The following is a 22,977-nucleotide window of genomic DNA, read 5'->3' as shown; positions in this document are numbered from 1 at the left end:
ATGTGCGCTCGTGTATGTAAGCTCATGTGTGTGAGCTCACGTGCGTGTGCGTGAGCGCACTCGTATGTAATTGCGTGAGCTCACGTGTATGTGAGCTGTGCGTGAGCTCGCGCGTGTACACGTGTGAGCTCATTCGTGTGAGCTCATGAACGCGAGCTCGCATGTGTGAGCTCATGTGTGTAAGCTCACGTGTGTGCGTATGCATGTGTGAGCTCACGTGTGTACGTGTGTGCGCCCTTGTGTGTGAGTGTGTGCGCTTGCATGTTTGAGTGTGTGTGCGTGCAAGCGTTCGTGCGCTCGTGAGTTTGTGTGTATGTGTGTGCGTGTGTCAAGATATTTTTTGCGTTTTGTAAGCTTCGTAAAGTTAATTCTCTGAGCGGACACAGTTTACCCCGCTTTAACACCGGTATTTTTAACACCGGTGAATTACTCCTCCTACACCGGTGTAATTTTATTTTAACACCGGCCGGAGTTAAAATGAGTCCATTTTTAACACCGCTCTTTTTACAGTGTAGTTAAAGTTACTAGTGAAATTGTGAAATTCATAAATTAAGAAGTGAATAACAGTTTGACTTGTAGAAATTATAAAAATATCGGTAGTTCAGTAGTAAAAATCACTAATTTGCTCGTGAAAATTATAGTACTAAATTTATTAGCGAGAATTCACCAATTTTTTATTTAAATACACTGATTATGAAGTGAATACTGTTCCACTAACGTAATTAACGAATTTTCCACTAATTCATGTTTAGAGAGCGCATTGCTGTAAATTGCCGTAAGTAACCGAAAATGCCGTATATTACCAAAAAATGCGATAAATTACGATAATTACCATAATTTACCGTCATTTGGATCCGACAGGGTTGCACGGTACGCCAATAAGAAACTACAGCAGGTTATTTTGACGATGTCTTTATTAAGCGATAAAGTATTTCATATATTCTTATAACATAAGTTAATTGTTATTTTGTGCAAACTTTTCTATCTGATGCAAGATGTTTGGTTGTTTAATGAGACGAAGGTTTTCAGATATTTCCAAACAGTTGTAATTATCAGAACTATCAACAGGCAGCCATTCAATAGGGATCAATTCTGATGCTCCACAATTTGGATTTCTGTAACAAAGTCAGTTTCATTAGATATTAAATGGTTTTATAAAGTCACTTTGTGATTGAAAATAAAAATTGTAATTAAATTAATACCCAGTCTTAGCAAAATTAGTCCATAATTCTAAGAATCTCCTTTGAATGATGCGCTCGATTGGATAACATGCCGGTCGTTTGATGCCGCGGTTGTCCAAAATTTTTGCATTAAAAAAATAATATAAATCTTCAGTGAGTGACGTACCTAATTATTAATTTATACAATCCCATTATTATTATCGATAAGTCCCGTGCAAAAAAAAATTTGCTTCATTATGAATTTCATTATGAATTTGATAATCAAATTCAGATTTTGAAACAAATATGACTTTGAAAATGAATTAGCTACAAAAATCCTCTAATTTTCTACTACAGCTGAATCTAACAGGTAACTAACAGCTTAAATCTAATAATTTAATGGGTAATTTTTAAAAACTTACCTTTCGATTTAAACAAGTGATAAGTAGGGAAGGGTGGGGCAGAGCGGCCCCACTGAAATTTTGACCAAAAAAAAAATTTTTTTTTTTTCGACTAATTACTATAAATCCGATGTGTTTGCGCATTTTTACCCCTACGCATGACATTTGGGGCAAAATGGACAAGCCCAAAATTTTGAAAAAGTGATTTTTTCATATTTTTATCGTCAAATTAAAAAAAAATTATTATAATTCCACATTTCTAGCCCTACGCATAACACCTGGGGCAAAATGGACCAGCCGAAACTTCCGAAAAAATTATTTTTTCATATTTTTCGGCCGTTTCTTTATGTAAAAGGCAAATTTGGTCACTAAAAATTTATAAAAATTAAATTTTTTTTTTAGTTGATAAATTTTTGAAATAAAGTAAAATTATAGAATTGATTTTTTTCTTATTAAATAACAATTAGTAATTGAGGTAATCGAGAGTAAACGATTTTTTACGCTTTAAAAAATGTTTTTCGAGTAATATAAAACCAAAAATAGTTGTCAAGAGAAAGAAATACATTCTTAATGATGAAAACAATTTAAAAAAAAAAAAAACGAAAAAAAAAATTTTTTTTATCACTTTTTGAAGGGGGGCCGCTCTGCCCCACAAAAAAAAAAAAGTTTTTCAGAATTTTGGCAAAATGTCCATAAATTTGTTCGAAATAGGACAAAAGTAAAGTGATCATATGGTTGAAAGCCACAAAAAATAATAATTGGCTTAGGGGGGCTGCTCTGCCCCACCCTCCCCTACATTATAAAAATGGTATATTCCTAGCTTTGAAGAAGATTCCAAATTTTTTAATCGAAAAAAATTAAGACAACGAAGAGGAGTAATTCATGATGAATTTGATAATAATTATTATCAATTCAGTACTAGAGTCATATTGAATTAATTATAAGATAAATGTTTTTTATTTCATAACTGTATTTTTTGTTCTTACACCTGAAATCTTAAAAAAAATTAAGAACTATTTTCTTTAACTTAAATGACATTTATTACTAATTTGATTAAATTTAACAGTATAAAATTAAAATTTACTCTAAAAAATCTATATTTATTGTTAACAGTTTGTTGTTTGTGCTATTACAAAAAAATTTTTGTTTATTGAATGAGTTGAAAAATAAATAAAGTAAAAAATATATTTTACACTGCATTATTAAATTGAATTTATTAAACAAATCTACATTTATAATATATTTTTCTAATTTTATAGCTATATTTGTTAGAAACTATAACTTGACAGTTATTGTTATATAAAATTTGTTCATTTGTTCATCAACTTTATAACATTTTTATAATCAACTTATTATGAATCAAAAGTATTAATTTAATATTCTTAAATTTAATCAAATTAGTAATAAATGTCATTTAAGCTAAATAAAATAGTTCTTAATTTTTTTTAAGATTTCAGGTGTAAGAACAAAAAATACAATTATGAAATAAAACACATTTATCTTATAATTAATTCAATATGAATCTAGTACTGAATTGATAATAATTATTATCGAATTCATCATGAATTACTCCTCTTCGTTGTCTTAATTTTTTCGATTAAAAAATTTGGAATCTTCTTCAACGCTACACGGAAAAAAAATTCTAGTTAAATTTACAATGCTAACATCGTAATTTGTCCTATTAATTATTGTATTGGTGGACTAGACTTTTCACATCGTAATTTTTACGATGTAGGGTTGGAAATTTCATTTAAGAAATAATACTTCAGACAAACAATACGAAGTCTTAAGCTCTTTAATATAAATTACGATGTAACATCGTAAAATTTGAAGAGAAATTTTAAATAAAAGATTAAAATAATAATCGTTCGGCAGTTGGATTCGAACCCGAGTCCTTTCGAGTGCGAAGTGTCCGACGCCTTGGACCACTCGGCCACTGAAGGGCCTACATTATATGTTGTTTTTAAGATCCATATAAACGACTTGCGGAGGACCCAGTTTCTATTTAAAAAGTACGATGTAACATCGTACTTTTTATAGCTTCCATCGTATTATAACAGAGGCAGCACTGTAATATTTATTTTGTTAAAAAATAAATAGAAATATTAAATGTACGAATGAATATAGTTTTTAAAGTGTAATTTTTATTTATTTTTTTTTACGATGTTAAATCGTAATTTTTGCAGTAATTTTTAATCCTAAAAGTCTTTGTTAAAATTACGATGTTAAATGGTAAAAAATATAACCCACATAATAAATTTTGAAATAAAACATTTAAAAATTGACATTAATAAAAGTCTAGTCCGAGATTACGATGTTAACATCGTAAATTTTGGTAGAATTTTTTTTCCGTGTAGGAATATACCATTTTTATAATGTACTTATCACTTGTTTAAAGCGAAAGGTAAGTTTTTAAAAATTACCCATTAAATTATTAGATTTAAGCTGTTGGTTACCTGTTAGATTCAGCCGTAGTAGAAAATTAGAGGATTTTTATAGCTAATTCATTTTCAAAGTCATATTTGTTTCAAAATCTGAATTTGATTATCAAATTCATAATGAAATTCATAATGAAGCAAATTTTTTTTTGCACGTACACTCTAAAAATTATAAGTTATACCTTCTAAATCTGTGTTGAATAACTTTTGCACTACTGCAGTTTCTTTGGAGTAGTGATCGAACTTATAGAAGTATGTCGGTATATCGGGTATTGAAGATTGAATATCTATTATATCATAGATATTAAACGTAAAAGATGTAGCACTTACTAATTCTACAAATTGTTGAGCATTTTCCCGACTAATTTCGTTATCTCCCATGAAAAATTCCTTAATATCAGCCACTGATATATTTCGCTCCTGTAAAAATTGTATTTCATTTGCTTCTAGTAGTAGTGTGTCTTCGTTAGCTTCTATATCGGCATAGTCTTCATCTTTCAATCCTGAAATATTCGTTATTGTGAAGGTATTGAAAAAAGTATGTGACGTTTATATTAAATTATGCATTGACATGTCGAAATCTAAGGCATACTTCCAACCTAAATGAGCATTGTAAACTTACAGTAGACTTTTCAGAACATAATCATCGTAAAAGCTTGAAATGGACCTTCTTCTCATACAGCAGTTTTTTCAAGGCTTGCACAAGCCTGCTCTCAAATCATTATTCAATTAAAGGGGGAAATCGGCGCCAAAAGCATTTTGAATCTACCTGACGCATGACTTGCTCAAGATCTGCTCAAGTTAAAACTGACGGGAGAAGGAATTGTATGTAGAGAGTATCGCGCGTCTTCAGCAAATCTCGAACAAGCCATGCACAAGCATCTGCTGCTTTGGGCAAGAAATGCATCAGAAACTTTTGGCTGCACCATATTGGAAATATCTTCAATATTTTTGCCTACCCGGGTCGAAAAGTTTGATCTGATTTTAGTCTAACTGGACTGTATTTGGACTACTTGGTCTGTTATTGAACTTCGATAAAAATTTTAATCTGTTTTTGATCTACTCGGACCGAAAAATTTAATCTGATTTTAGTCAAATTGGACTATTTGATCTGTTTTTGATCTTTTATGAAAATTTTAAGCTGTTTTCGACCTGCTGCTTTAAAAAACAATTGCGATACGAGCAGACTGAATTAGATTAATTCGTGAACTTAAAAAACTTTAGTTCTGAAAATTTACAAGGACAAAAATAGATTAAATCATGGACTTATAAAATTTTTATTTATGGGCAATATTTATGAAAAAATATTAAGTTGCAGAATTGATTATGTTTTATTTACGATTTATTTACTATCTTTTGTTTAAAAATGTCGGCAGTTAATGAAAATTTGACAGCTTAATTTTTTAGTTGTCTTCATTGAATATTTATATCATTGAATAAAAGTGATAAAACAACTCTTAAAATGTCAAGAATTTTCCCTTATTTACTGGATAAAATTGAAAATATTTTGGCATAAGAAAACATCAAAATTCTTGTGCTACGGAGAAAAATGTTGGCTCGAAATCTACCAATTGTTATTATGCTGTCGACCAAACTTGAAACAGAAAGTAAAGTATCTAAAAAATTGCTATGCTCTTATAAAAAACTATTATGCTGCATCAAAATTATTATAATGAATGAAAGTAATTGATATTGAAGCTTATCGATAAGTTTCTCGCGCGTAATAAGCAATGTGATACAGTATAATCATTTTTTGTAAGAGCACAATAATTTTTTGGATGCTTTACTTCCTGTTTCAAGTTTAGTCGACAGCATTGTAAAAATTGGTAGGTTTCGAGCCAACATTTTCTCTGTGTGACATCTTATTATGGAAGCGCATTAGCATGGTGACACGACCGATGATCCAAGGACAATTGATCCCCGACAATTGATCCCCGACAATTGATCCTCGCGACGATTGATCCGCCGATAATTGATATGTCGATAACTGATCGACGCGACAATTAATAGTAATGACAATTTATCCATACACAATTGATCGAGCGTAATTAATTCAACTATCGAACAGTTAGAGGGCATTACAACTAATTGTAACAACATGATAGATATATATATATATATATATATATATATATATATATATATATATTTATTTGTAAGCACATGTCTTCCATATCTGGTGAAGTAAATTAAACAGTTATATTGATTATTGAATTTTAAATATTGATTTAAATATTGAGAGAAATGGTCCTTAAGTTTATTAAATCTGAGCGTGGTGGTATAATCTTAGTCCACGAGGGCTATGCTTACTATAAAAAAAAAGTCAATGCAACAAATATTACTTGGCGTTGTAGAGAAAATCGAAATAGGTTATGTAGCGCTACAATTCATACAACTAGCGATAAAAGAACTGGTAAGTATTGATATTGCTAACAAGTTTTAAATTCAAATCATTCATTAGTTGCCAATTCAAATTATCATAAATATTTGTGAATAATTTAGGCCAAATTGTCGATGATGAAATACCAGTGCACAACCATCCCGCTGATATCATTAATATTGAAGTAAAAAAAGTAAAGGAAAAAATAAAAAAAAAAGCAAAAAAGGGTTGTGATAACAATAGCGTGTTGATTTCTAATGTTTTGAGTAACGTTCCATCGCCAGTTCGTGCTCAATTACCTAAAATCAAATCACTAACACGAGCAGTTCAAAGAGCAAAGAAGTCAGATGATCAAGTTGTAAATCCCAAGACATTAGAAGAATTAGTTATTCCTGATCTATATAAGATGACTAACAATAATGAACTATTTTTACTTCATGATAGTGGAAGTGCTGCTGATCGATTTCTAATATATGCGACTAGTAAAAATTTAGAATTATTATGTGAATGTAAATCATGGTTCTGTGATGGAACTTTTAATTCAGTTCCTCTCATTTTCAAACAATTATACACTATACACGGTATGTATGGTGACAAAGTATTACCATTGGTGTATATACTTGCTCCAAATAAATCTGAAAAAATATATTCGCGTGCGTTATCAGTCATCAAGAATCGTCAAAAAAATTTAAAGCCTCAGAGAGTTATGGTCGACTTCGAACGTGCGTTTATCAATGCATTTAAAAGTAAATTTCCTGAATGCATTATTACTGGATGTCATTTTCATTATTGCAAGTGTATTTGGAGCCACATCCAATCTTGCGGGCTTCAGCAGCAATACAATACAGATATAAAGTTTTGTATTAATCTTAAAATGCTCATGGCTCTAGCATTTGTTCCTGTTGATCACGTGATTGATGCATTTGAAGAAATTATAAAATCGCCATTTTATGAAGATAATAGCGATACATTAAATGAATTTATCCATTATTTCGAACGTACGTGGATTGGGGAAAGATCTCGTATCGGTTCTAAGCGCAAGAAACCATTGTTTGATATTTCTTTGTGGAACTGTTATCAAGCAGTTATTGAAGACCTTATGTGCACTAACAACAGCGTCGAGGGTTGGCATCACTCATTTAATAACAAAGTTCGAGTTATCCATGCTATTTTCAGTTGTTTTATTTCTATTATTAAAGCCGAACAGGTTATAACCGAAACCACAATAATCCAAATTGATTCAGGTGTAATCAATCCTGCTAAAAAACGTAAAAAATATATAGAAAAAGATGAACGTTTAAAAAATTTAGTTACAAAATATGATCCGTCGAAGAAATTGAAATATTTAAAAAATATTGCCTCATCACTGTCTATTTACATATAAATTAATTAAATATATTAATATTAATATATTTTAATTGATTAAATAATTAACAATAATATTATAAAGGCAAAATAGATATTATTCTCAGTTTGAAGTGTTTTCGTTCCATAATTTTTGTATTTTAATAAATGACATAATAATATGCAATTATATAACAAATGATTTATTTATATTTTTTTTCAGTTTTTATTTTTCTGTTAGTTTTTATTTTTTTTTTAAGTTACACGCACATAAAATTAGTGAAAAAAGGGCGTAATAATAAAATAAGCAATAAATTGTCGGCATATAAATTGTCGGTATATGTATTGTCGCGAGGATTAATTATCTGAGGATCAATCGTCGCGAGGATCAATTGTCGGGGATTAATTGTCGGGGATCAAATGTCTTTGGATCAACGGTCAGGTAACCCATTAGCATGTTTTAAATACCAAGAAAATTAAAATAAATTAATAAATCTAGATTATTATTATTATTATTATTATTTATATTTATAAAAAGTCCTGTTTTTGTCCTTAAAAACAATTGAACACAGACCAATAATTATAATAAAAAAGTCTGTTTTTAGTCTAAACACGATTTAAAACAGACTAAATATCATACGAAAATAAGTCTGATATTAGCCTGGATAAGGAATAGTACGGGCAAAAACAGATTAAATTCTTATATAAAATAAATACGATTTATAAACTTGAATTAAAGGAAAAATATTTGAATTTATCATTTATTTTAAAACAGATCTAATTTTTTGACCCGGGTACAATACCATGAGCAAATCATGCACAATTTTTAAGTTTGTTCCTTGCTACACAATCTTGCGCAAGGTACATACGTAGATGGAGACTCTAGTAAGTATGGGCTTGGCACAAGACTCATACACAAGAGCACTTGCTCAAGTATATATTACTTAGGTTAGACTTACAAAGGCTTGAATTGAACCAACTTAGACTTATGGAGGCATACATTAGACCTACATAGACATAGATCGTAAAACGAACGTAACTACACTTAACACAAGGAAGGATTTGGAAGGAATACTACAAAATTAACGCAAGTGATCCAGTCATCTCTGCAGTGGGCTAATGACACCCATACGTGAACTGAGCCCCATGGACAGCCTGGGGCTAACAAAGGGTCGATTTAAAAAATTCTGAAGCTAGTAAAAAAATGCTGCAAGTGATCCAGCGATTTCATCAGTAGATTAATGACACCTATGAGTGGAATAAGACCTAGAAGCATTCTGAGACGAACAAAGAGTCGATTTAACAAATTCTGAGTTCATTCGTATCACGATGTATGTTTTTGAAGGTCTAACTCATGCCTTTGTAAGTCTGAGTACGTTCAATTCAAGCCTTTGTAAGTCTAAGTTGGTTAATTTCAAGTTTTTACGATGATTATGTCCTAAAAAGTCTAATGTAGGTTTTCAATGCTCATTTGGGTTAAAAGTATGCCTTAGATTTCGACTCGGGAAAATTCTTTATTTCAAAAATCTCATAGAATTCAAGAGATTCTCATAAAGTCTTATAAAGGTTTTACGAGAATGAATGAGTTCTATGAGAAAGTGCTATAGTCAAGTATGGATCTTATACATTCAGAGCAATGAGAATCTATAGCTTTACTAAGCAGAGTAATGAATTGTTCATAGTGATACCGGAAAGTTGTTTAATTTGTACCTGCAAGAATAATAATAGCCTCGTTTCCATTGTAACCAATAATATGGGGTACCTTGATTCCAGACTTAGCGGCTTCTATGATCGAAATATTCAAGAAGGGATTTTCTGATTTTAAATCAACTGATGGTACAAACTCATTTGTATAAGAGAAGCTATTCTATAAAGTAGAAAAAATATATAATAGCTGTATGAGTTTTCTTTTATCATTAGATGAAAAATTTCTTCTGTTTTGTTATCTCGTGTTTACCTGACCATTGCTTAGTGACTGTATTGCCTGGATTACACTGTGAGGGTCGACGCTTCTAAAAAACTCAATAAGTTTTTTTGAAACAGTGGTTGTTTCGCCTAAATTCTTTGCAACTTGTTCAGCTGGTACTTTCATGGAATGTGATTGCCTTGCCCATGGATTCGTCGCCACCCCACTTTGTAGAATGGCTTTATCAAATAATCCTAATGAATCGCATTAATTAAGATCCCGGGAAAAAATGATCAGATCTGATCAGACATGAACAGGCATGAGTCTTCAGGCCTGATCAGACATGAAAAATGACCATGCCTGACCAGGCCTGATCAGGCATGTTCAGGTCTGCTCAGGTATGTTCATGTCTGTTTATGCCCATCCGGGTAAAAAAATTATATATAAAAAATGGCCCTATATAATTATATATAATTATGTATAACTATATTCAATTATACATGTATATAATTATTGCTATAAAAATAAAAAAAATAAAAAATTCGGGCATGTGCAGGATTTGAACCGTGGACCTTGCGCTCGAAAGTGTAACTCGCTACCCACTGACCTAAGAGATTTAGTTGAAAAGTAAGTTTCGTATGAACTTCAAGTAATAAAAATCTTATACGTGATAGATTCTTGGTCAACAAAATTTTAGATCTATGAGCAGACATGAACAGCCATGAACAGACATGAACATATATGACCAGGCATGAACAGGCATGGACAGGTATGATCAGGCCTGAGCGTATTTAACGCTTCAGACATGAACAGACATGACCAGGCATGGACAGGTATGATCAGGCCTGAGCGTATTTAACGCTTCAGACATGAACAGGCATGAACAGACATGACCAGACATGGACAGGTATGATCAGGCATGAGCGTATTTAACGCTTCAGACATGAACAGGCATGGACAGGTATGATCATGTCTAATTTCAGGCCTAATCATACATGAACAGACATGATCAGGCCTGAGTGTATTCAACGCTTCAGACATGAACAGACATGAATATGCATGGACAGGTATGATCAGGCCTGATCATCTCTAATTTCAGGCCTAATCATACATGAACAGGCATGATCAGGTCTAATTTCAGGCCTGATCATACATGAACAGGCATGGTCAGGTCTGATCATTTTTTCCCGGGTATGTTTTCAGTGTTAAAAGAAATTAAGTTTATTTACAACCTTGAGCTAGAGGAGATAGAGTCAAATAATGTACCGAAGAAGCTCCAGCACTTTCACCAAAAATTGTAACACGATTAGGATCACCACCAAATTTATCAATATTTTGCCGCACCCATTTTAAAGCCATTACTTGATCTTTTAATCCCTGGTTACCAGCCGCCTCTTCATCGTCCAAATTAAGAAAACCTATGATTCATTGATCATTTGTTTTAATTATTCTCCCATACGGTTAAAAGTAAACATACAAAGTAATATATCAAGCTTACCAAATATATTGAGACGATAATTTATCGTTACTAGAACAATATTTTTCTGCACAAGATAATCAGGTCCTGACCGGTCATCATTCCCGGAACCATAAGAAAAACCACCACCGTGTATCCAGAACATAACAGCTCGTAATTCACAAGGATTCAAATCATTTGTATAGACATTCAAATATAGACAATCATCACTTCCTACTATTTCGTGCGTGGAAGAGTTCGTTTGTGCACAGACATTACCGAAATTCTTAGCATCTCTTACACCAGACCAAACTTCGGCTGGTTCCGGTTCCTTAAATACATAATGTTTATTATTTATCCCACCACATAAACTTCTTAATAAATTAAAACATAAAAAACCTTGAATCTCAATTCCTTAACGGGCGGTCTAGCATACGGAATTCCACGAAAAGCGTAAAAATAAGTCCTTCCATTGATATTTTTTTCTTTAACTCCTAATAGTTTACCTTGTTGCACTCTTACGATAGGTCTATTTACATCATATTTATCATCTGACTTTACTGTATATATGATAAAACTGATCAATATTATGTAATACAATATCGTTAATTCTGGCTTCATTTTCTCGTTTACGAATGACTGTCTTCAATCTGCTAAATTAATTATTTTTGCTTCGATTTAAATTGATAATAAAGAGATTAGTTAAATAATGTTAACCACTTGCACAAACATATTGTGTAATTTGTAAACGAAGCGCGTTTTTGTTTTAAAAAGAAGTATCTTCACGTCCGAACGATCAGGTTGCTCATTTGTAAAATCTTTCGCATTTACCTTATCAACTTTGTTTATACAACTGAATACGGTGTACTTAAGCATCATTTCTTAAGAATATATAGGGGAGGGTGGGGCAGAGCGGCCCCCCTAAGCCAATTATTATTTTTTGTGGCTTTCAACCATAAGATCACTTTACTTTTGTCCTATTTCGAACAAATTTATGGACATTTTGCCAAAATTCTGAAAAATTTTTTTTTTTTTGTTTTGGGCAGAGCGGCCCCCCTTCAAAAAGTGATAAAAAAATTTTTTTTTTCGTTTTTTTTTTTTTAAATTGTTTTCATCATTAAGAATGTATTTCCTTCTCTTGACAACTATTTTTGGTTTTATATTACTCGAAAAAAATTTTTTAAAGCGTAAAAAATCGTTCATTCTCGATTACCTTAATTACTAATTGTTATTTAATAAAAAAAAAAATCAATTCTATAATTTTACTTTATTTCAAAAATTTATCAACTAAAAAAAAAAATTTAATTTTTATAAATTTTTAGTGACCAAATTTGCCTCTTACATAGAGAAGCGGCCGAAAAATATGAAAAAATAATTTTTTCGGAAGTTTCGGCTGGTCCATTTTGCCCCAGGTGTTATGCGTAGGGCTAGAAATGTGGAATTATAATAATTTTTTTTTAATTTGACGATAAAAATATGAAAAAATCACTTTTTCAAAATTTTGGGCTTGTCCATTTTGCCCCAAATGTCATACGTAGGGGTAAAAATGCGCAAACATATCGGATTTATAGTAATTAATCGAAAAAAAAAAAATTTTTTCTTTGGTCAAAATTTCAGGGGGGCCGCTCTGCCCCACCCTCCCCTATATATGTCGTAGACAGATCGTGAAATTAGACAGTTCGTGAACTGTCTAGTCATTTCATGAACTGCAGCCAGATCGTGTAATGGTCGATCAGTTACACGAAGTGTCTAAAATTCTTAGACAGTTCATGAAATGCAATTAGGCCTTAGACAGATCGTGTAATGTTCCAGAATTACATGAAATGTCTAATAGCTGTTTTGCCGATCGTGTAATATCTAGGAATAACGGATTCCTGAAAGGGAGACGACTAAAAAAATTAAGATATTAGTTGAAGCAGCCAATGTTATTTATAGATTAAATTTCATTTTTTATTTAGTTGCAAAACTTAAAATATAAAATCATTCGACTATTTTTATTTATTTACACATGGTAAACTCTGTTGAAAGCATCAACGTTTGTACTATACATCTATACATTCTTATTATATTATACATATTATTCTAATCTACTTACTTTATACTATATAATCTTTATAATGATTTCAAATAGTTTAGTATGAATAAATATCTCATAAGTGTTATATCGAATACTGCTCGTTTCTATTTACTACGTATTAACATTCATTTCCTTACTTCTAACAATGGTTATGGGCCCAGGAGGATGTTAAGGTGTTAGTAGTAAAAAGGCTTGTCAGAGTGTCAAAGTTTTATAAAGTTTTGTGTTAAAGGGTAGTTAAGAAAATTAAGAAATTATAAAAATGGCAGAAAGTAACTCTATTGTAAAATTAAATGATGATAATTACGCAACCTGGAAGTTCAAAATCAGTATGCTTTTGATGAAGGACGATTTATGGACAGTTATTGAAGATACTGCACCCACGGAGGCAAAGGAACTCGTTATTTGGAACAAAAAGGATACCAAAGCACGTGCTATCATCGGCCTGTCTGTCGAAGACAGTCAAGTTAATCTTATCAAAGATGCAAAAAGTGCATTGGAAGCATGGAATTCTTTAAAAGCATACCATGAGAAGGCCACACTAACGACGGTGGTTATGGTCTTAAAACAATTATGTCAAATAAAATTCACAGAAGAAAAGAATATGGAATGCCACCTGAGTGAGATGGAAAATTTGATGGAACGTCTGGTAGGACTGGGTCAAGAAATACCAGAAAAAATGAAATTTGCTTTGATGCTATGTAGTCTGCCTGAACAATATAGTGCATTAATAACAGCATTGGAAGTTCGTCCAATAGGAGACTTAACGTACAGCATAGTGAAAAACGCAATTATTGGGGAGTATAAAAGACGTGAATCCCAATTAAAAACTGGAGACAATAGCGAAGTCGCATTGAAGGTCAACAAACATAACAACGCAGACACTATTTGTTATTTCTGTCATCGCCCAGGGCATATTAAGCCTAATTGCCCGAGATACTTAAAATACAAAAGCAAGGTAAGCCGATTAAAAGCTCACGCAGTCCAGGAAGCTATCGATGAGTCAGATAATAGTGACTCAGATTCGACATTAGATTTTGCTTTTATTGCTCATAATTTGAAAAAACAAAATACCTGGTATTTTGATTCGGGAGCAAGTAAACATATGACTAACGATGTTAGTTTCTATACCACTCTAGACTCAAGTTATAGATCCTCTGTTCGCGTAGCAAATAAACAGGTTAGCAAGGTTTACGGAGTAGGCAGCGGAAAAATAAAATGCATAAACAGCCAAGGTGTAGAACAAGATCTATTATTAAAACACGTTTTGTTTGTACCCGATTTTGATAGTTGTTTGATCTCCATCAACATGCTGGATAAAAGCGGGTATAACGTTTCCATAAACGATGGAAAGATGAAAATTTATAATCAGGATTCCGAAATTGCAATTGGCGACGCGCACGAAGGGATGTATGAACTAAGGTCCATGCAAAATGCCATGACAGTTGCTAGTATACACAAAGAGAACTGCATTCATCAATGGCACAAACGATTGGCACACAGACATCCAGATGCCATCAAACGCCTGGAAAAAGAAGAGCTGGCCATAGGAATACACATTGAGGAATGCGGAATAAAATCCCACTGCGAGAGCTGTATCAAGGGGAAGATGTCCCGTACACCATTTTCAAAACACTCGAATTTCTCAACAAGTGGACCTAGGCAACTCGTACACACCGACATCTGTGGACCAATGCCTGTCAGGACACCAGGAGGGAAACGGTATATTTTAACTTTTGTTGATGATTACAGTAAACATTGCCAAGCTTTTCTAATCTCCAAGAAATCTGAAACTAGCAATTTCATTAAAAACTACGTAATTAATTGCAAAACACAGTTTGGACAAATACCGAAAACTCTTAGATCTGATAGAGGGGGTGAGTACATGTCACATGAAGTTAAAAAATTCCTCGAAGGCCATGGAATAGAACACCAATTGACGGCTCCGTATTCTCCTCAACAGAATGGAGTCGCAGAAAGAAAGAACAGGTATCTCATAGAGGCAACTCGAGCAATGTTAATCGAGGCGAATCTCCCAAAAACATACTGGGGAGAAACGGTGTTAACAGCATGTTACCTACAAAACCGCTTACCGGTAAAAGATAAAAATAAAACACCTTTTGAGCTCTGGCATGGAACAAAACCCAACTTAGGACACATAAAAGTTTTTGGATGTAAAGTTTATGCGCATGTACCTAGAGAAAAGAGAAATAAGCTCGAGGAAAAGGCTAAAGTCTACACCTTTATAGGATACTCGCAAGAATCGAAAGCATATAGACTCTTAGATAGACATTCGGGGCGGATACTAGTTAGCAGGGATGTACAGTTCGTGGAAAATGAAAAAGATGACAGTGAAGTAACTGATGGGGAAAACAAACATCAAAACATCACATTTGAAGACGAAACTGACACAATTTATACTCCATCCCTTAAACCTGAACCTGGAACAGTACCTCCAGTTGTACAACCACCATTGAATGATGGGAAGACATCGATGGGAAGGAGCCCTCAGGCATCATTACTAGATATGTCAAAAGATGATATCCCTCTAGCCGTCAGAATGGAAAATCTACTCACACTGAATCAAGAAAACGATGGATCAATGATGGAAATCTCCTATCAAGACACCCATCAATCACATAAAGTTAAAGAAAATCCATTAGAAGAACCGAAAACACCCCAGGAAGCGCTATCAAGTCCGTACTCAAAAGAATGGAAGCAAGCCATGTTAGAAGAGCTTCAATCTCTGAAAAATAACAATACCTGGACCCTAGAACGACCCCCAAAAGAAAAAACCCTAATAGGGTGTAAATGGGTTTATAAGATCAAGAAAAATCAAAACAATGAACCAGTAAGATTTAAAGCCAGACTAGTCGCCCAGGGTTTCAGTCAAAAATACGGCCAAGACTACGACCAAGTCTTTGCCCCAGTAGTGAGACACACTACCTTGAGAGCGTTCTTAGCGATAACCGGGAATAGACAATATCATGTCAGGCATTACGACGCAAAAACTGCTTATCTCAACGGGGAATTAAAAGAAGATATATACATGAAACAGCCTCCATTGTTTCAGGCACCAGGAAAAGAAGACTGGGCATGCAAACTCAGAAAAAGCTTGTATGGCCTAAAACAATCGGCGAAAAATTGGTACAATTATGCAAAACAGGCCTTACAAAAATTAGGTTTCGAACCATGTACAGTCGACCCCTGCTTATTCAAGAGAAAAGAGCTGGATGGATATACGTACTTAGTAATGCACATTGATGATTTCCTCGCCGCATCCAAAACGATAAGTATACTAAAAAAGCTATTCGAAGATCTAAATAAGCTTTTTCCAATTACCGACCTAGGTGAAATAAAATGCTACCTCGGGATCAACGTCAGACGTAATAAAGCCGGAGAGTATTCATTGAACCAGTCCAATTATATCCAGGAAATCTTGAAAGAAACAGGAATGGTAAATGCAAAAGGTTCAAGTATTCCAATGGACCCTGGATACCTCAAGGCAAGAGACAATACTCCAACAGTAACAGAAGCGACTTATCAAAAAATCATCGGATCACTATTGTATCTCAGTGTCAACACTAGACCTGACATTTCCGCCCCTGTTGCAATATTAAGCCAACACATCGTAGATACACGCAAGCAAGACTGGATTGAACTTAAAAGAATTCTCCGCTATTTGAAGGCCACCCAAAACTACGAATTACAACTAAGTAACAGATCTTCACCGATCAGAGAGCTCTACGGGTACGCAGATGCTAATTGGGCCGGATCAACGAAAGACAGAAAGTCGAATAGCGGATACATTTTTATATTCTTGGGCGGAACTATCAGCTGGAGCTGCAAAAAGCAAGAATGCGTTTCGGTTTCTTCGACAGAGGCGGAAATAGTAGCTCTGGCAGAAGCGTCGAGAGAAGCTGTTTGGTTAAGAAAAGTACTGGAATTCATGGGCGAAGAACAGCGGTCACCAACAGTAATTAATGAAGATAATCAAAGTTGTATCAATAGTCACCGATCAGACGGTTTCAATAACCGAACCAAACACATTGACACCCGACACTACTTTGCTAGAGATCTGGAAGATAAAGATATTATCAAATTGCAGTATTGTCCTACTGAATACAACCTGGCTGATATTTTGACCAAACCACTTGGACCAAACAAGCTAAAAACGATAGTTGAAAAAATTAATCTAAAGAACGCTGTATCAATGGAACCGAATCAACGTTGAGGGGAAGTGTTGAAAGCATCAACGTTTGTACTATACATCTATACATTCTTATTATATTATACATATTATTCTAATCTACTTACTTTATACTATATAATCTTTATAATGATTTCAAATAGTTTAGTATGAATAAATATCTCATAAGTGTTATATCGAATACTGCTCGTTTCTATTTACTACGTATTAACATTCATTTCCTTACTTCTAACAAACTCGAGTCACAGATTCATTTCACAGATTCTCTCAGAGAAAGAAGTTTTTCCAAGTCTATGTCATCACGTTTAAAGAACTGAGAGCCAGCTCAGAAGAAGAAGTAAATCAGGCGGGGGTTCAAAATGGGATCATAAAAAGGTGGATATTGCACGATCGGCAAAACAGCTATTAGACATTTCATGTAATTCTGGAACATTACACGATCTGTCTAAGGCCTAATTGCATTTCATGAACTGTCTAAAAATTTTAGACACTTCGTGTAACTGATCGACCATTACACGATCTCGCTGCAGTTCATGAAATGACTAGACAGTTCACGAACTATCTAATTTCACGATCCGTCTACGACATTATTTTTACACAGAAAAAAAAAAATTCTCGACTGAAGGTAAATATTCTTGATTCAAGATAATTTTTTTGGAGACCTAAATTTTCTGAGATAAAGTAGAAATCTTCTCCGACCAAGACGAATTTTTTTTAACCAAGACAAATTCTCTTGGCTCAAGAAAATCTTGACTTGGTTCTCGAAAAAATTTGTCTTCAAAAATATTTTCTTGACTCAAGATAACGTTTTTTTCTGTGTATAAAAACAAAAAAATTAATTCTATCAATTGAATAATCTTCGATTAATATTGGAATAGTATATTGTGTGACATGGGATGAAACAAGACGATTTCAGACTAGGCTGACATCTCCCGCAGTCTGAAATCGTGTTTTATCCTGAGTCACACACTATATTTTTCATGATTACCTGCATCGGAACTTCAAGATTCAGTGTCAGCAGCCAGTAAGAAACAAGTTAATTTTAAGCCGATGATAAGGAGAACTGTAAGAGAATGAAAAATCTGTGATTTTACAGTCACTTATTGAATAGTAAATGAGACAAAAATATTATTTTCACTCATTTTTTAGTAATTTCATTTTGTTAACTAAAACTGTCACTTAAAAAATGAAATGATAAAACTGAAGTGACAAGTAAACAAATGAGAGTAATAAGGCTGCAAATGAACATTAAATATAACTGACACCGGGGAAGAAACACGCATATTTCTGCCCGCTGTAAGAAGGTATTTTAGAACTACGAATTCGCTAGCAGTTGTTTGCAGTATCGGCTTGAAATTAGCTTGTTTCGACGGGCTGTAGAGACACTAAAACTTCGAGTTTCGATGTTGGTATCATGAAAAACTAATTATACAAACAAAAAAAAAAAAATGATAAAATTTAATCAGACAACTTTTGGTATAAATCTTAGAATAATTTTACAAACACTATTTATTTTTGAAAAAAACATTAAAATGCAAAAAAAATAGAACTTTAATCGATCTTATAAATACACGGAAAGAAAATTATGGAAACTGTTCCTATAATTTTGTGAAATTCTTTCCTGTACCATCATAGGAATTACGACCATAAATTATGGGAGCGGTTCCTATAATTATAGGAATGATTCCCATAATTATAGGAATAGTTCCAATAATTATAAAAATGATACCCATAACGTTATAGGAATAGTTCCTATAACTACAGGAATGGTTCCTATAATTTATAAAAATACTTTCTATAATATTATGGGAATCATTCCCATAATATATAGGAACTACTCCTATAAGTTATAGGATCCATTCCCATAAATTATAGGAACCATTCCCATAACATTATAGGAATGGTTGCTATAATAGTATGGGAACTATTCCTATAATATTATAGGAATGGTTCCCATAATGCTATTGGAATAGTTCCTATACCATTATAGGAACCATTCCCATAATATTATGAGAATGGATCCCATATTGGTATAGGATCTATTCCCATAACACTATGGGAATGGTTCCCATAATGGTATGGGAACTATTCCCATATTATTATGGAAACCATTCCCATAACATTATAGGAATGGTTGCTATAATAGTATGGGTACAATTCCTATACCATTATAGGAACTACTCTCATAATGCAGAGCAAAACTTCCCATAATTTTCTTTCCGTGTAGAAGCATTCTACTTGGACAGATCAATCGATGACTTTTAATGATTAAAACATCTAAGCGACCGCTGAGCTCGATCCTGGATCCTTTTGTTTCTATGTCCTTGCTGCTATTCACTGTGTAGATTTATGTACGTGATCGCACAAGAATAAACCATATATTTATTAAGATACCAAAGAATAACTGATGAAACTGATTTTATTCAGTCAATTAGAATTAATTATTTTCCATTTGGAAAAACAATCCTTTAACTTCTAAATATTTCAACTTACGATTGTTTAAAGCTCCATAAATTTTTGCTGTTGGATTTGCGAAGAAAACACTCAAGATTTCTTAGAGAATCAACTTTTTTTGCGAGATTTATATACTTTGATTTTAGAAAAAACTTTTTTCAATACTTTTATATTTCAAAAACAACAACAAAAAATTTTTGACAGGTTACACTGTAAAAAATTCGCGGAGTGAATGCGGATTAAATCTGAAGTGAATGCGGAGTGAATGCGGAGTGAATGAATTTTTAATTATTCACTCCGGAGCGGAGTTTTGGAAATATTATTAATAAAATATAACTCCACTCAATAAAATCGAAGTAAAAATTCGCGTATTACAATATTGATCAGCTGATATGCACACACATACGCACATACATATTTAGGCACACACGCGCACTCGCACACACACGCACGCACACATTTGCACACAAGCACACAATCGAACACGCACATGCACACGCACACATTTGTACACACACGCACACATTTGCACACACGCACACATTTTCACACACGCACAAATTTGCACATACGCACACATTTGCACACACGCACAAATTTGCACACACGCACGAATTTCCACAAATGCACACATTTGCACACATGCACAGACGCACACAAACACCTGCACACACCCAAACACACACTCGCACACACACACACATTGTTTATCAGTTTAATATAAATTAGTATAAATTTATTTAAGTATTAAAACTCCGGACCGGAGTGAATTGGGAGTGAAATAAAATCCGCGTCACTCCAAGATCACTCCGCTAAAAAAAAACTCCCAATTCACTCCGCATGCGGAGTGATTTTTTTCAAAACTCCGGAACTCCGAGTGGCGAAGTGAATGCGGAGTGAATTTCACTCCGAATTCACTCCGGATTTTTTACAGTGTATTTACATGGAAAAATGAATATTTGTTGAGCTTTCAGCAGGATTGAGATTTTGAGCTGATGTTTCGCGAGAATGTTTTTTATACGTAGAACAAACTTTTTACACTATTGAAGAAAACTTCCTACAAAAAAAAAAAATGAAACGCTCTTTTTGAAGCACCCTTATATGTTATATATTTATCTAGTGGCTAGATTCCTATAAAAATAAATTAATTAAACCAACTATTAATATAGAACAGTATTTTTCTTAACAAAGAACGTAACACAGTAGAGTTGAGTAAATGAAATAATATCGAGTAATGCGTAGCTAGAGGACGTTTATTCTGTCCCGTGGGTAAACTTTGAATAATCAGCATATATTTTGAAATAATATAAGAATAGAAAGGGAAAGAGAACAAAATTCGATAATGATCATTTCAGCTACGAAAATTGACGAATAAATTATCGATCACTCTCTGTGGCAATGTCGAATATGTATATAGCAATGGGAACCCGTTCGTTGATATGCTGGTGTTTGTGAGACCATTTCTGACTAATAAGGCCAGGCTTCATAAGTTTTTGACACCAAACCGGTTTTCTATGGCCGGGCCTCCCGAAATTTTTACTACAGTATATAGACACTTGTGAGGCCAGTTCTTATGCAGTTACTTTTTATGTTTAGAGTATTTATTAGTATATAGTTGATAGTATGTGACATCATGACTAACATATAGGGGAGAGTGGGGCAGAGCGGCCCCCCTAAGCCAATTATTATTTTTTGTGGCTTTCAACCATAAGATCACTTTACTTTTGTCCTATTTCGAACAAATTTATGGACATTTTGCCAAAATTCTGAAAAAAATTTTTTTTTTTGTGGGGCAGAGCGGCCCCCCTTCAAAAAGTGATAAAAAAATTTTTTTTTTCGTTTTTTTTTTTTTTAAATTGTTTTCATCATTAAGAATGTATTTCTTTCTTTTGACAACTATTTTTGGTTTTATATTATTCGAAAAAAATTTTTTAAAGCGTAAAAAATCGTTTACTCTCGATTACCTTAATTACTAATTGTTATTTAATAAAAAAAAAAAACAATTCTATAGTTTTACTTTATTTCAAAAATTTATCAACTAAAAAAAAAAATTCAATTTTTATAAATTTTTAGTGACCAAATTTGCCTCTTACATAGAGAAACGGCCGAAAAATATGAAAAAATAATTTTTTCGGAAGTTTCGGCTGGTCCATTTTGCCCCAGGTGTTATGCGTAGGGCTAGAAATGTGGAATTATAATCATTTTTTTTTAATTTGACGATAAAAATATGAAAAAATCACTTTTTCAAAATTTTGGGCTTGTCCATTTTGCCCCAAATGTCATGCGTAGGGGTAAAAATGCGCAAACATATCGGATTTATAGTAATTAGTCGAAAAAAAAAAAATTTTTTTTTTGGTCAAAATTTCAGGGGGGCCGCTCTGCCCCACCCTCCCCTAATAAAATTTCTAAAAATTTGGCATTAATCACTTGCAATTCAGTCCCAATTTTAAAACTACTTATCATGAGGATTGATAACTACGCCAATAGCTAGTACGGTATATTAGCACTTATGGGGACGGGCCGTCAAGGTAACACTGCGTGTCAAAAAAAAATTGTTTTTTATTAAGATTCTTAAGTAGTTATAGAGACCATTGTCTAATAGAAGCTAAGCGTGTGAAGGAGAATGAAGTTGGCTCACTAAATACCATTTTAAAAAGTTTACAAAGATATCAAACGTGCTTGCTCAGACCTGATCATGTTTGAATATTTACGTCATAAGCATGTTTGGTCAAAAATGATTATCCCATATAGGAAGAAACAATAGGCCCAAGCTTGGCCGAGACTTGGCGCAAGACTTATTAACTCTGGGGAAAGCTTGAAATCCAAGCTTGGCCCAAGTCTGTCTAAGCATCGAAATGATAACACCCAGCCAAGCTTGAGTGACAGTGTTGTGCCAAGACTGCATCTAAGTATTGGCCCAATATCGAGAGCCAGTGTTGTGCCAAGACTGTTGCTAAATAAGCACCTATGCTTATTAAAAATAAATTAAAAAAAAAAAAAATATTAGTAGACATGTGCGGGATGGTAAGATATGGAAATAAATTTGTACACAGAGAAATCAGGTGGATCGATAAAACTAATTTTTTTTTGCATTTGCTGGGTCTCGAACCTGGTCCTTCATGGCTGCTAGGCAAGCGTCTTATCCACTAGG

At 33.2% G+C, this 22,977-nt stretch overlaps 1 protein-coding gene across 3 annotated transcripts; it reads right to left on the bottom strand.

Annotated features, from left to right (window-relative positions):
- Window positions 1–909: 909 nt before the first annotated feature.
- LOC130673426 (juvenile hormone esterase-like) lies at window positions 910–21,079 on the bottom strand. 3 transcript variants are annotated; one of them, XM_057478417.1, is made up of 10 exons: window positions 20,770–21,079; window positions 19,866–20,036; window positions 11,485–11,738; window positions 11,128–11,416; window positions 10,862–11,047; window positions 9,681–9,883; window positions 9,434–9,590; window positions 4,182–4,502; window positions 1,203–1,347; window positions 910–1,115 (listed from the first exon to the last, which is right to left on the bottom strand). In XM_057478417.1, the coding sequence occupies exons 3-10, from the start codon at window positions 11,704–11,706 to the stop codon at window positions 956–958; spliced, it is 1,683 nt and encodes a 560-aa protein (XP_057334400.1). In that variant the 5' UTR covers window positions 11,707–11,738; window positions 19,866–20,036; window positions 20,770–21,079; the 3' UTR covers window positions 910–955. The 3 variants fall into 3 exon arrangements, with proteins under 3 accessions (XP_057334400.1, XP_057334402.1, XP_057334401.1); XM_057478419.1 differs by having other exon boundaries at window positions 11,485–11,735; XM_057478418.1 differs by having other exon boundaries at window positions 19,866–19,990.
- Window positions 21,080–22,977: the final 1,898 nt, after the last annotated feature.

The sequence above is a fragment of the Microplitis mediator genome, chromosome 8 (assembly GCF_029852145.1).
Source record: "Microplitis mediator isolate UGA2020A chromosome 8, iyMicMedi2.1, whole genome shotgun sequence".
Classification (NCBI taxonomy): Eukaryota; Metazoa; Arthropoda; class Insecta; order Hymenoptera; family Braconidae; genus Microplitis; species Microplitis mediator.
This window is presented reverse-complemented; position numbering and strand designations above follow the sequence as displayed.